This window comes from Mastomys coucha, unplaced genomic scaffold (assembly GCF_008632895.1).
Source record: "Mastomys coucha isolate ucsf_1 unplaced genomic scaffold, UCSF_Mcou_1 pScaffold23, whole genome shotgun sequence".
NCBI classification, from domain to species: domain Eukaryota; kingdom Metazoa; phylum Chordata; class Mammalia; order Rodentia; family Muridae; genus Mastomys; species Mastomys coucha.
In genome coordinates, this window is record NW_022196906.1 from 88,502,566 (window position 1) to 88,516,636 (window position 14,071).

The 14,071-nt window shown below is 41.6% G+C and overlaps 1 protein-coding gene across 1 annotated transcript in view; it reads left to right on the forward strand.

The window, feature by feature from the left end:
• Slc9a9 (solute carrier family 9 member A9) overlaps nt 1-14,071 on the forward strand; it is a 544,400-nt gene that overhangs the window by 267,937 nt on the left and 262,392 nt on the right. The window contains exon 9 of the mRNA XM_031346346.1: nt 993-1,081. Within this exon, the coding sequence (XP_031202206.1) occupies nt 993-1,081 (89 nt within the window). The remainder of the gene's footprint in view (nt 1-992; nt 1,082-14,071) is intronic.

The window sequence follows — 14,071 nt, forward strand, 5'->3', positions numbered from 1 at the left end:
ATGAGTGTTTTTAGATGGAAAACCTCTGCTGCTTAAAATTCAGTTCAATCCCCTTGTTCTGAGCTGAGGAGTACTTATCTCCCATGCTTTCCCTCAAGCCCCCCTCTGCCCAATTTCCCATAATTAATCTAATCTTTAATCCAAAGTAGAGTGGAGCTCTCTCCAAAGCCCACCCAGCCCAGGGACACTAGCAAAGTGGCAGAGCCAAGGAACAAATAGCACATTTGTCCTGTTGTTCTTCTCTGTCCCCACATGGCATGTGGCATGTTTGATTACTTGTAGCGTTTAAAGATCTGAGCAATATGGCTTTGAGAAATGCTCCCTGCAGCTGACCATGGATGGGCTGGAGGGAAGCACAGTAGAAAAGACCACAGCCCTATCGCCTTCCAGAAGGGAATGGCTTGGCCAGAGCTGCTCCATGGTGCTCAGCTGCAAAAAGAATGTGCCCGGCTTCTACAGAGACGCAGAGGCACATGAGGTCTCTTGTCTGATACTTGGCAATCAGCAGCATTGGAAAGAGCAACAAAAGCCTTGTCCAGGTCGTAGGTTGGTGACTCATAGAATTAATACTAAATTATGGTGCTACGGGAACCTTTCCAGGCTCCCGAAGGCACACAGTGGAAAGTGGATGTGCCAGCTACTAGAAAATGGGGCTAAGGAGTTGGCCCTTGGTCTGGGAAGCCCAGAGTTGACTCCCACTTTTTTTTTTCTTCACATGTTTCTAAGAGTAGCTTTTCTAACTCTTGACTACTGCATCATTTCTCTCCAGAAAGAGACTACTTCCATTCTTAGTTAAGACTCTACTGCTTAATGCTTTCCTATATGTTTCAATTCTAAGACCTCTTTAAAGCAAGTAGCAAGATTTACCTGGGTTTCATTATCATGGTAATTACTGAGAGTTTTACCTCCCCTGATAGAGAGTCCATTTTCCAGCCCTGTCCTTTGACTTGGGAAAAGACATTGGTTTTGACTGGTCTTCTTTTGGATTTCAGGCATAGTTGCTGTTCTCTTCTGTGGAGTCACACAGGCGCATTACACCTACAACAATCTGTCATCGGATTCCAAACTAAGGACCAAACAGGTAAAGGGAAAACTCATGGCTGGCTTTGTCTCTTTCTTGGTGTCGTGTTTCTGTAGCCACACTGACAGTGCCTGTGAAAAGAATTTCATTAGTAAAGGAAGAAAGTATGCTTAAGGCTTCATTATAGGTTAGATATTTATAGATTTTTTTCCCTCCAGGATAACCATTAACAATTCTCTTGGTAAGCAAAAATATAGTTATAGTAGTCTCTCCCTCCTGAGAGATAGGGGCATAGACTGTCAGTCTTGAAGATGAAAGACCAATAGTCTGTAATCATTCACAGTCACTTACATCTAAAGGCATTATAAAAGTGTGTGACTGTGGGTAATTATCCAGAGAAGGAAAAGAAGAAGAATGTGGAAGCAATACTTCGGTCATCAATTGAATGTTTTTTATTTCGACTACCCATTGCCCCATAAGCAAAATGTGTTCCCCTTAGTCTGAGGATATATTTGTGTGTGCATCTGCAGAAAAATGTACATGGACTCCTTCTACTAAGACTTACTTAGTCATTCTGTGCCAAGCACATCCTGAATACTAGGAATGCAGAGAGACTGAATGTGGCCTTCACTTCAAGGGGTAAATGCCTTGTGAAGGCTATTGATGAGGGCAAGGCATATAATAAGCACCCAACCCACAGTGTACTAGACATTAGGACAAAAAAGAGTGTTTGGGCAACATCCTATAAGGCCTTCTCTCATGGTTGTGGCTGGAGAAGTCAGCTTGAAGTTTCCAGAGACAAGGCCCAATCTGGAGCAAGGAAAAAGAAAAGTAAAGAGGTACCAAATCAGATATAGTAAAGGATGGAGAGTATTTAAAGGGATATGTGAAGCCAAGGGATTCGCACAGAGTCTTTAAGGAATTCACTGATGCTCTGTATATGGATTCACAGTGGACTCACAGGCAGAGAGAAGCTGAGTCAAGGAGATACACGTGAGCAATGAGACAATACAGGCAGCCTCAGACTAAGAAAGAGCAATTGTATGTGCTTTAGGAAGGGAGTTGAACTTTATCCTAAAACTAATAGAAAGCAGTGGTTCTCAACCTTCCCAATGTTGACACCCTTTTATACAGTTCTTATGCTGTGGTGACCACCAATCATAAGGATATTTTCTTGGTACTTCATAACTGCAATTTTGCTACTCTTATGAACCATAATATAAATATGTGATCTGCAATATATCTGATATGGGATTGTGACCCATAGGTTGAGAACTGCTAGATTAGAGCAACCAGCAGGAATCATTGCCTCAAGTCCAGAAAATGGGCTCTCTCTCTCTCTCTCTCTCTCTCTCTCTCTCTCTCTCTCTCTCTCTCTCTCTCTCTCTCTCTCCCTCTCTCTCTCTCTCTCTCTCTTTCTGGTGGTTTCTGGCAACTTTGCTATTGTTCCTTGATCCTGATGAGTACCTTGGTGTCTACATGGTTCTCTCAGGTGCCAGCCTATCTCCAAATTTTTTCTTTTGATAAGATCATCAATTATATTGGCTCAGGGTTCCAACACAACCTCATCTGAACTAGTTACATCTCCAGTGACCCTACTTCCTAAGGTCAATTTCTGGACCACTAAGGATTAGAACCGGAACACATAAATCTGGAGGAGGGGTATATAACTCCACTCAAAAAGGGATTATTAAAGCGACTAATTTTAGGATAATTGGTATTTCATTTTAGGATGCTCATTCTGGTAGATATGAGGAAAAAGTACTCAGAAAGTCAGCTTTGCTATTTAATGGCAACAGCAACATAAAGTGGTTATCCAAATAACATCCTGCAGGATGCATTTAGTTTCTGTGTCTATAAGTGTCCACCATTTTGATTGGCAGGCTTGGTGGTCTTTACATGGAAAGAGCTTGTTTGCATGTCTGTAGATTTGTTAGAGTATGTGTTCCAGGGTTCACTGCACCAAGACACCTTTGCCAGTGCCATGTGCTTATCATTCTGTGAACACTGAAACAAGTCTATTTCGATCGTCAGCTTGTACCACCTTTCCTAATTATCTTATAGGGCTCAGTACAACACAGGAAGCAACTGAACAACATGCAGTGAGTAAGCCTCACAGTACCAAATGGTAGGGACTGCGGCTATAGGACATGATGAGAAACTGGACTGAGTCATGAGATCTATCCAAAACACAATGGAAGGCAGAGAAGCCAGAGACTTCTCACCACGTGATGCTGGATGGTAGGCACAAGGAGAATAAAACAACACCAAGCAAAAATCTAAAACTAGCCAGGAGTTCCTGCAGGCTTAGGCAGGAGTCTCTGCAGCTGCTAATGCTGGCTTTCATTCAGCCTTGCCTGTCACATCTCAATCTCAGCTTGTCCTCTTTGTGTCCTCTGGAACAGGGATTCTGCAAGGCTACCCTTCCCCCACTCTCCCTTCAGGTAGATGTTTTAGAAACATAATAAAATGCAATTCTTCACCTCTTGACAGCCCTCAAGTAAAACAGAAGTAAATAAACCAAAAAATCCTTATACTAATACCCAGAAACCTCCAATTCCAGAATGTTTTAAATTATAAAGACTGGTAGCGTTGTTCTCCGGGGTTTAAGGGAAATGTCTTGGGCTGGTTTTTTTCCAGAGAGCCTCTTCTGCTTCTCTCCGCATTTGTATTCTGGGAAGCTGAATCCTGTTTAGGGACTTGCACTTTTAAGTCATGCTATCTAGACTGCTCAGCAGCACTTCAAAGATAACTCGTCTCAGGGTGAGACAGCAGACCAGCACCTAGGGGAGACAAAGCCAAAATGAGTGCCCCACAGCCTTCTGTTCTCCCTCCGAATGTCATGAGGAACACTCACTGACATGGGGAGCACTCGCTGACAGGCTCCCAGTTCATCTCGCAGCACTCTCCCTCCTTAAGGAAAGAGGTTTCTACCAGCATATTCTTTAACATCCAGATAATGACACACCCCCGACCCTCGCTCCCTCACTGGCTTCCGCCTAAGTGAAGTAGGGGCTGATGTAAACACTGATTCTTTTCCAGTCTCTTCTCCTAGCTCTCCTTCTTTTCTTCAATCAGTATCTATTATTTCTAATTCACTTTCCTCTAATAACATATGCACACATGCATATTTATCTATGCGTGCATACCTGTGTGTATATATGGGGTCAAGTGTAGGTTACCCATTCTGGAAAAAAAAAAAATGAGAGCAGACCTACTCATCCATGTCTCCTCAAGGTAGCAAGAGAAGTTCCAACTCCACATGTGAGTTGGGAATGCACTATGAGTTGTACAGAATCCCCACGGTGTGGGTTACAGATGTGGCTATCACATCCCCACTGAACCTGAGGCTGTTTTTGGGAAACATAATGTGACACCACATGGCTTTCTTCCCACTCTGTGTCCACACTGCAAACAGGAATAGCAGTTGTCGAACCTCTCTGCCTCTCTCTCCAGGTCAATGTAATGGGAATGTAGGAAGTTAACAAGGGAGCCCTGGAGGGGAATCTGTATAAATCAATCTTCTGTTATAAAACCTAAGGGTGATGCAATTATAAAGGAATTTTATCCATCAACTTTGTCTATCCCAGCTAATCAAATAGCTATATCTGGAAATAAAGGCTTGTGAAAATTGTATGTTGCTTGAGAATTAAAATGCCTTTTCAAGAATTATATTTTCACATTAAAATATGTCTTGTAAAATGACTGTCCTTTAAATGTTAAATGAATCATTTTTTTTTTCTTAAGCCCGTGGCTTGAAAAACCACTCAACCTTTCCATGTCTTAGGCACAAAGGAACATAGGGACCCCATGCGATGGCCACAGTAAGGAGTCAAAGTCAGCTGGGACACACCTTATGAAGGATCTCATAAACACAGCACACGTCCTTTCCCTGAATGGATGTGACGCATTGCTTCTGTGTGTGAAACTCTGTTATGGAGGCCAGCAAGTTTTGTAAGCCTTGCCTCTGGCCCTAAACCCTAAAAGCTAATAGGGCTATTCAAAGTGAACATGCACACACACGGCTACCAAGAGGAACTGCATTGGACTATTCACAAGAACCCCAGCCTGGCTCTGCCCTTCTTCCCTCCACACTCCTCCCCACGGCAGTCCTGCAAGCTAGTTATCTGGTCAGACTTCCAGGGATTTCCATCAACTAACTTTACCTTGATGGGGGCTAACTTGCAAAACCATATATTTCCAAGCTGTGCATTTTTACTAGAATTTCTAGATCCTTTCCCATAGTTCCCACTTAAAATCATTTCTAGCAGATGCATAGGCAGCTAAAGAAATTACTGGTCATTAACACATCCAAAGTACATCCAAAGTCTTTACTTTGTATATACCTTCCTACCTAAGAGATGGCTCCTTTGACTATCACTAATTGCCTTTATTCATTAGCTAACATTCGAAAGAACCTTTTTAACCAGGCACCACTCAAGATACAAGTAATATAATAGACTAAAAGGGTCCTCTTGTAGATCAGCTTTATAATAGAATAAATGGCACTAGATTATGTATTTACAATAGTCGTAAAGTCAGTAGAAGAGTAAGACATGGAGATAGGATTGGAGTTTGTAAGTTTTCAATAGGTTAACCAGACAACTCCTTGGCAAGACAGACACTTTAAGGGAATAAAAATGGGAGCCATGTTAATATTTGGAGTAGAAGTCTTTAGAAATTGAGAACAGCTGATGACAAGAGCAAAAGGAAAAACATGGCTGGAAGAAAGGGCGTTGAAAAGAGTATGAGCGGCAGTAACGAGGACCAGGTCACAGAGCGTCTGAATGAGGTAGAGAAACAGTGGAGCAACTTCCCACAGGCCTGCAGGTGACCTGACTCAATAGCAGAGGTGCCATTCATTAACCAGGGAGGCTGTGAGACTAATAAGCTAAGGACAACCAGGAACCGGTGCTTACTGTCTCGCTTGGGGTGTGCATTAGGCAGTGAAATGGAGTTGTAGTGTCACCAGCTGGACATGGTATAGTCCTTGCTATCCAGGAAAGTCCTCTAACCCAAGTGTGCAATGTTGGAAGTCAACAGTCTGTAGCTGACATTGAGAGATTGTGGCAAGTCTTAGGTCACTAAGGATATGCCCTTGAAGAGAACTGTGATGATTTGACCTCTTATTAAATGCTTATCCTTGGTAGGTAGGAGGGTACCAGTTACTCTCACTTGTTTAACAAGGGTGACATGAGTGGCATAGATAAGTGGTTGTATGCTTGGTGTCTTAGTCACTGCTCCACCACTGTGAGGAGATGCCATAACTAAGGCAACTCTTGTAAGAGGAAGCGTTTCATCAGGGGTTTGCTCACGGTTTCCGAGGTTTTGTTATCATTGCAGGAAGCATGGTGACAAGCAGGTGGGTGCTGGAGCAGTAGCTGAGAGCTACTTCGTGATCTCTAGGCAGAGAAAGAGAGACACTGGGCCTGGCATAGGCTTTTGAAACCTCAAAGCCTACCATGAGTGGCACACTTCCTCCAACAAGGCCACATCTACTCAAAAGGCCACACCTATTAATCTTTCTAAACCTTTCAATCAGCCCCAGTCCCTGGAGACCAAGCAGTCAAATATACGACTGTATAGAGGGCCGCTCTTGTTCAAGTATCATCACACTTGGCTAGCTTTATCATACTTTAAACTAAGACATTAATTTTTCTTAAATTTCTTCTATCATATTTGAAAATCCATCACTTTCAGTGCATTTTCTCTTCTTTTTATTTTTATTGGGTATTTTCTTTATTTGCATTTCAAATGTTTTCCCCTTTCCAGGTCTCCCCTTCCCTATTCCATCTCTCCTCCCCTTTCCTCTGTGAGGGTGCTCCCACACTCACCCACTCCCATCCTCCCGCCCTGGCATTACCCTACACTGGGGCATCAACTACCCTCAGGCCCGAGGGCCTCTTCTCCCACTGATGTTCAATAAGGCGTTTTCCCTTCTCAGCCATGATGTGGTTGGGTTGGATGTACATGCTTTCATGTGTTCTCTTTCGAAAAGGCAGATTCCTTGTTAAGCATTTATAGGCAGACAATGGCACCTTCATTCTAGCATTCTTTCCAGATGCTTATTTTATTTCCACTCCCCCCAGATGATATTTTTAGTGTTTATTGCCATTGAATGGGAAAGCAGCAATGCAAATCCAAATTTAAATTTCCAATAAAAAACAGACAATGGGAGCCAAATTGAATGTGCTATGCATGACTTTGCAAGAAAATTCAAATAAAGGACTTGGAATATCAAAGAAGCAAGATGACATGACAAAAGGATGTTTGACTAAGAGGCCACAAAGTAGGATCTGCTGCTAATAGCAGGACCCTGGACACTTGATCCATGGGACCCTCAGTTGTCTTACTTGAAAATGAATCATTAAACTGAATGTGTCATCAAACATGTTTCCAACTAACATACTATTCGTGGACCACTGTGCATACGGTACACACACACACTTGGTTCCTTCTTTTAAACTACAGTTGGGGAGGGATAACCTGCTTAAAAATGATAATGCATGGAGATGAGATGAAGGACTGAAGTTGCCAAATTGAATTCATGATTGAGGCAATCAAAAATAATATCATTAGTTCCCACTGGGAAGAAAAACTTCATCCTGAGAATTGGACGGTTCTTTGTGGGAAAATTCTGAGCTTGAACCAAAGTGAGTGGTTGCAATGGCTTTCCCAGAGCCTGCTGGCATCTGCAGCAGACAGCAGACAGCATAAACCCCACACAGCCAGCATCCAGGATCTCAGGACTTGAATAAAAGACTTTTCATTTTAAGCCTGTTCTGAGTATGTACTAAGCATAGTGTACTAAGCACAGGGGTTACATGACAGACAGCCTGGGAAACAAAGGCAAATAAGACAGTGATTCCCCTTAGGAGTTTCTAATAGAGGATAGATCCATATATGGTGGATCTACCCTATATTAGCATCATCCCATGGGGCAAGTGTTAACATGGAAGGAGGCCCAACATGTCCTAGGAATGAGACGATTAAATGGCTTACTCAAGACAAGGTGATCCTGAGAAGCTAATTTAGAATGTGTGTGGGGGGGTCAAGTTTGGTTCTAATGATAATCATATGACATAGAGATATTCATGACATAGAAGCAAAGAGAATTAAGTAAGTAAAAGCAGAACACAGAAGTCACTAAGACAAAGGAATCAACATGGTATGTAGGAGCCATAAGGCTTCAGCAAAATAGGGAAAGGCTGCTGATGTAGACATAGGCTGGTGTAGACATAGACTGGTGTAGACATAGACTGGTGTAGACTTAGACTGGTGTAGACATAGACTGGTATAGACATAGACTGGTGTAGACATAGACTGGTGTAGACATAGACAGGAGAACGGGAAAGGGGCATGTGGGAGAGATACAAAATGAGGAGGTGAGCTCAGAGAGACCTTGTAGCTCTCACTGGACTGTTCTAAACAACACCATCCAATAAGGCTGATGATTGCTTAAGACCTTTAGACCCATGGAAGACAATAATCAGATTGATGACATTATTGAGGAAAGTTTTAAGGGTTAGTTATGAGCAATGTGGTTATTGATCTTAACACAGCACTTCGTTTTAATAAGCCGTTCTTCCAATACTATTTAAATTTACTTCGGCCTTTTGAGACTCTAGACTCTTCATCTCTTAGAATGGTTGGTCTGTAAGAAAGGTTTATGGAAATTCATCATTTGGCTTTTGCCTTGGGCTTAGGCGCTCAATAAAACCTTACTGAATTAATAAGTAAATTAATGAATAACGGGATTATGACCATGAACATTCTAAGATAAAAATTAGAAAGGAGAAACAATATGTGCTAATTAATGATTTCTTTAATTCTGATAGCATGCATTAATTTAAATTTAATGAGCTGGATGCATACAGCTAACAACCAGGGTAATCCAGAGGCATGGAGAGAAGGATCAAGTTAAGTTCTTTTACTTACTATGTCTCCTGCAGCGTGTGGCTGCCTTATTGATTTGCATTACAGTGGTCTTGGATTATGGTTTTTTGCATTTTTCCCCTTCAATGCATTAACAAAAGCAGTCAGGTTTCATGCCAGTTACCTGTTCTGAGACAGTTGAGGGAGAGCGAGGGGGGGGGGGCAACAATGCCCGAACTTCTCTGACTTCTGAGAAGATCAAAGATATCTACAGAAAGCACAGAATTGCCTTTATTTTTGACTCTAATTACATTTCTTTTGTCAGGATCCCTACCACTTTTCTTCTTCTCTTCATTCAGGGTACCTTTAAAATATTATCCTAGGAGGGCTGAATTTATAAATGACGGCAAAGTGTTTAAATTTCTCTGTAGCTGAGCTGGTGATTCCTTTCAATGAAACTCATTATATTGTACAAAGGACATTTAGTAGTTTGACTAATAAGTGGACCCTTTCAAATGCTAATGACAGTGAGGCTCCCACATCAAAGCAAGAACACGCTGTACTGTACTTTCAGTGCCCAGAATGTCTGTGAACCCCTAGAAGCTTTTACTCCGTGGTCAACATAACAACAGGGGCCACAGATGGCCATTCGGAACCTCAGTGAGTTCCCTCTGCATCCCAAGCACTGGATCCCAGAGGACAAGGAGGATAAAGATACAGAAGACACAAGCCAGGCGCTGTGCTTCCTCATAAATTTTTTCATGGAAATATTCTTTTTTTTTTTCCCATGGAAAGCTATAGTCAGAGTGTAACTGCTCAAATGATCTCTCCTGGTCTATTAACTCACATCTGTGTTTGTTGATAATACATAAGCTACCACTGTAGTTGGGAATTTCAAGATTTAAAACCAAAGAGGCTGAGAGCTAGGTAGGGCTATGAAAATAAACTTTTAAGTTTTACACACACACACACACACACACACACACACACACACACACACACTCACCATTCATCCATCTCTCCTTTCACCTTTAGACAACAAAAAATACCATCATCAATGCTTAAATAGCAACCCATAAATATTTATAACCCACACTCTTGTTTGATTATATTTGATTCCATGCAAAAGGAGAAAAAATGTATCTGAATAGAGTTTAATCCATCAACTGTCCTGGTCTCTATTTGATGACATTCAAGACAGATGGTTACCCATTATTACCTTAAAATTTCTAAGGATGGTAGTGGCATAACCCCTTTTAATGGCTCATTATATTTTTATCACCCTACTTATAGGTCCAGGTATGAAGGGCTTTGATATCATCATAGCATTTGAGGATGATAAATGGAAACGACTATAATTTTTCTACACATTTTAATTAAATTTTATTGATGCAGTACAGAAAACATCAAGGCTGAATGCATATGCCCAAGTGTGTGTTTATTGAGAATATGGCCAAATTTCAGGCTGCCATTTCCTTGATGGCCTTGAAGGACCTAGAGAATGTCATTAACAAGATACCTCTGTCTCATTCCTTCACAAAAGAGACTGAATTGCTTCCAGAAACGTGACTCTACAGTCCAGAAAACAATCCTATCAGAGAAAAGATGATCTGGAGCCCTGGATACAATGCCTGAAAGGGAATTTGGTTTTAGGAAGGTCATTTGAGCACCTATGCTGTTTGACACTGGGGTTAAGGCTGGGGGGGATTGGAATCCCATCTGGTCTCAAGGGAGAATACAAGACAAGGTAGTGGGTCTGTGCAGGACAGAGCATCAGGTAATGAGCTAGTCACTGTGGCTGTGTTTTCTTTTTATTGTTCCAAGATGCTAAGAACTATGAATTGAGACACATTTCTTCCCCCATTTCATATTGTGCCTTGCCCAAGTCAAGTTAAACGTTCAAAATCAAAGTAGTAGGGAACAGATGCCTGATGAAAAAGAAAGAAAAAGAAGAAAAAGAGAAAAAGAAGAAAAGAGAAAAAGGAGAAAAAGAAGTTTTGATCCAGTTGTCAATATGAGACCCTGTAGTCACAGAACTTTACACTTCCACAGAGACCAGTGAAAACAGGGTCACAGAGACATCCGTCTGGATAGGGTTACTTTGGGTTTCCAGAAAGATGGCATTTTGGTCAGCTCTTGACTTACCTTTCTTTGCAGAAGATGTCATGCCTATGATTCTGAGGGGCTCTGACAATTGGGAGCAGATCTCCAGACTACTAGGAACTGGAAGGCAGGGAGGGCTTTGTAACCAGCACTTTGAATGGGAAGTGGCAGAGGGTCCATCTTCTGAGATTGACACAGCAGGTTTCTGGATCGTTAAAAGGAGGTTCCATATATGGGGTCTTCCCTAGGGTGGGAAAAGAAACTATGTCTTAACTTTTTATGTCCTAATGCAGGTCTTCTCAAATGGTAGCCTGTAGGCTGATTTCAGGGTGATTCATTTTTATGACTGCCTGTACTCATTTCTGGCATAAACTAATAATTTATAGCACCATCTTAGGGAAACACCATGACTCTCCCCTTCCGTGCTGATTTATTGCTGGGCATTTTGTCTTGCTATTAGAGCACAAGGTTGAGGTCTATATGAGAATTTTGATTCATCTAAGTATTCAAAGAATGGAAAGTTTAAACACATCCAGAGGAATGTAGTCTGATTTTAAGGAAACATTTCTTTCCCTTAAAATTGCTACTGGGTATTTCCTGGGATGGATGTGCTGTTTGTAGAATTCTTATATGCCCAAGTGTTAAGTATGGCATACTTTAAGGAGTTTCTCTACATTAAAGACAGGAAACAGCAATTAAGGGCTGTAGAATGTTCATAGCCTATAAAAGGTATTTGGACCTGTTTGCTGTTTTGCCCAAGTTCTAGGACACCTAAGAGAAGGGATTTGAATTTTATTTATAATTGGAGTTCAAAAATTTAAAAATTAATATCTAAAGAAAGAGCCTTGAGAGGCAAATCCCTAGAAATGGAAAGGAATATGACATAGCCTGGGAGCCAGCATCCTCTTGTGGATGAACTTGACCATCCCAACTATCTCACCGGCTGGCATACCTGTACTATGACAATATTGATTGATGCTTCAGGAGTGGGGTAGGGCGGGAGTAGAGGCAGAATGGTTTCATCTGTAATGCAGGTGTGTCTACTGGGGACTAATCCTCTTTTAAGGATGCTAGGAGGAGGAAGAAGAGGAGGAGGAATAGGAAGAAGAGGAGGAGGAGGAGGAGGAGGAGGAGGAGGAAGGGGAGGAAGGGGAGAAAGAGGAAGAAGAAGAAGAAGAAGAAGAAGAAGAAGAAGAAGAAGAAGAAGAAGAAGAAGAAGAAGGAAGAAAGTAGAAAGAAGAAGAGGAGGAGGAAGAAAAGTAGAAAGTATTTGCGTAAGTGTCCAAAGAAGAGAAAGGGACTACTTCCAAAAAAATGAATACACTCATGCACATGCACACACCTGTTTTTTCTTTTATTAGGGAAAAAATTATTAGAAAGAACCATACATGGCAAAGTAAAAGAGGCAGGAAAATATGGCTTAAGATGCCAGTAACAGAAATAGCAGGTGCCCCAAGGAATGAGACAGTCCTGGAATTGCAAGTGACAAACCATGATGAGTGTGGGTGGAAGCTTGGGGTGACATCTGGACAAGCTGGGGCTAGCTGCAGTTCTGTGGGTGGGAGAGCACCATCAGAGCACAGAGGCGGGCCATGCCTTACAGATGACAAGGAATATCTCAACTCTCTTAGAAACTGCTAAGACAGTACACATGGGAAAATGTTGTTCACAAATCCTGGATACCTGGACCTTATGGCCTGGACTTCTGATTTATTTAGTCTAGACTAGGGCATGGCTGCAGCATACGTTCTACTTAAGTAATTCTAATGAATGACAGAGTGGAGAAACTAGAAGGTGTTGAGCTCTACATGGAAGGGTTGACTGGGGTCCTTCTGGCTGGCAAGTGGAAAAGGTTTTGAGCCAGTCAATCAAAGTAAAATGTCTATGTGTTGGTAAGAAGTGGCTATATACTAGCGGGTTTTGAGCAGCATTCCTCAAACCAGGCTACATCATGGAAACACCCAGAGAATTTTTTTTTGAAAACCTATATGGCTGATGCCACTTTGAAGATTCTGATTTGTTGGGTCTTAAGTATAGCCTCAGAGGCAGAATTTTTTAATATCTCCTGGTGGGGGGCAGCACACAAGATAGAGGGGACACAAGAGTCAGTAAGAAACTCCTCCATTGGGGTTTCTATAAATACTTAAGAAAAAAAGAAAACTGCTGGGGATTTTATATTTTGTGGGAGTATGCGGAGACTAAGAGACACCAAGATTTGAGTGTTTGTATAAATGCATATATTTTTGTAGGTAGGATGATTCCAAGAGATCACCAAAATAAGCATTCCACAGTTCTCAGCTCTGGAAAGGCAATGCCACTGCCAAAGCTCAAATCCACAGAATCCTTTTTGAGGTGACTTGTCCACCTACTCAAAACTCACTTAGAGGCTTCACTGATGAGCCACAGACCCACTGTAGCAATCGCAGTATGTGCAACTGTCCTACTGTAAATAATTCAATCTATTTTTTCCCACGATAACTTCGTAAAATATCAATTGGTTTTTATTTGTAAAATATTTGTCATTCATTGTCTATGGTAATTTAATTAAAATTAACCTCTGTAATTCTTGTGACATCAACCACTCAGCTTTATGTTATTAGCTCTTGTTCACAGAACAGGAATTTGTAAAGTGAGAGGGGGATCATTCACATGAAACTATATGGTAAGTAGAAAGACAGGAGAAATTAGATTGGAAGCAATTCTACACCCAGTGCCTTCCCACTGCTGATGGATCTTTCCTCTGTCTTCAGTTAGTGAATCAAGAGTGTCTCCCAGCCTCACCTTCACAAACTCATTTGGAAGGTGCTCAGTGTTGATTCTACAGAGACCCCTTCTTAGTCATATTATGTGCTCACTACTCTAAACCCACAAGACAGTAAAATCTGTCCCCTTTCACCTAGAATTATTTAGTACCCCAACAAACATCATTTCTTGGACACAGTACTCTTGAGGCTTCAGAAACTAAAATCTAATCTGCAATTTTGTCAGCTGAGCATGGAATGTTTCTCAAGTGACAATGAGTGCAATTAGCATTCTATCCATATGTGATTTAGGACGCTTTCCACGATTGTT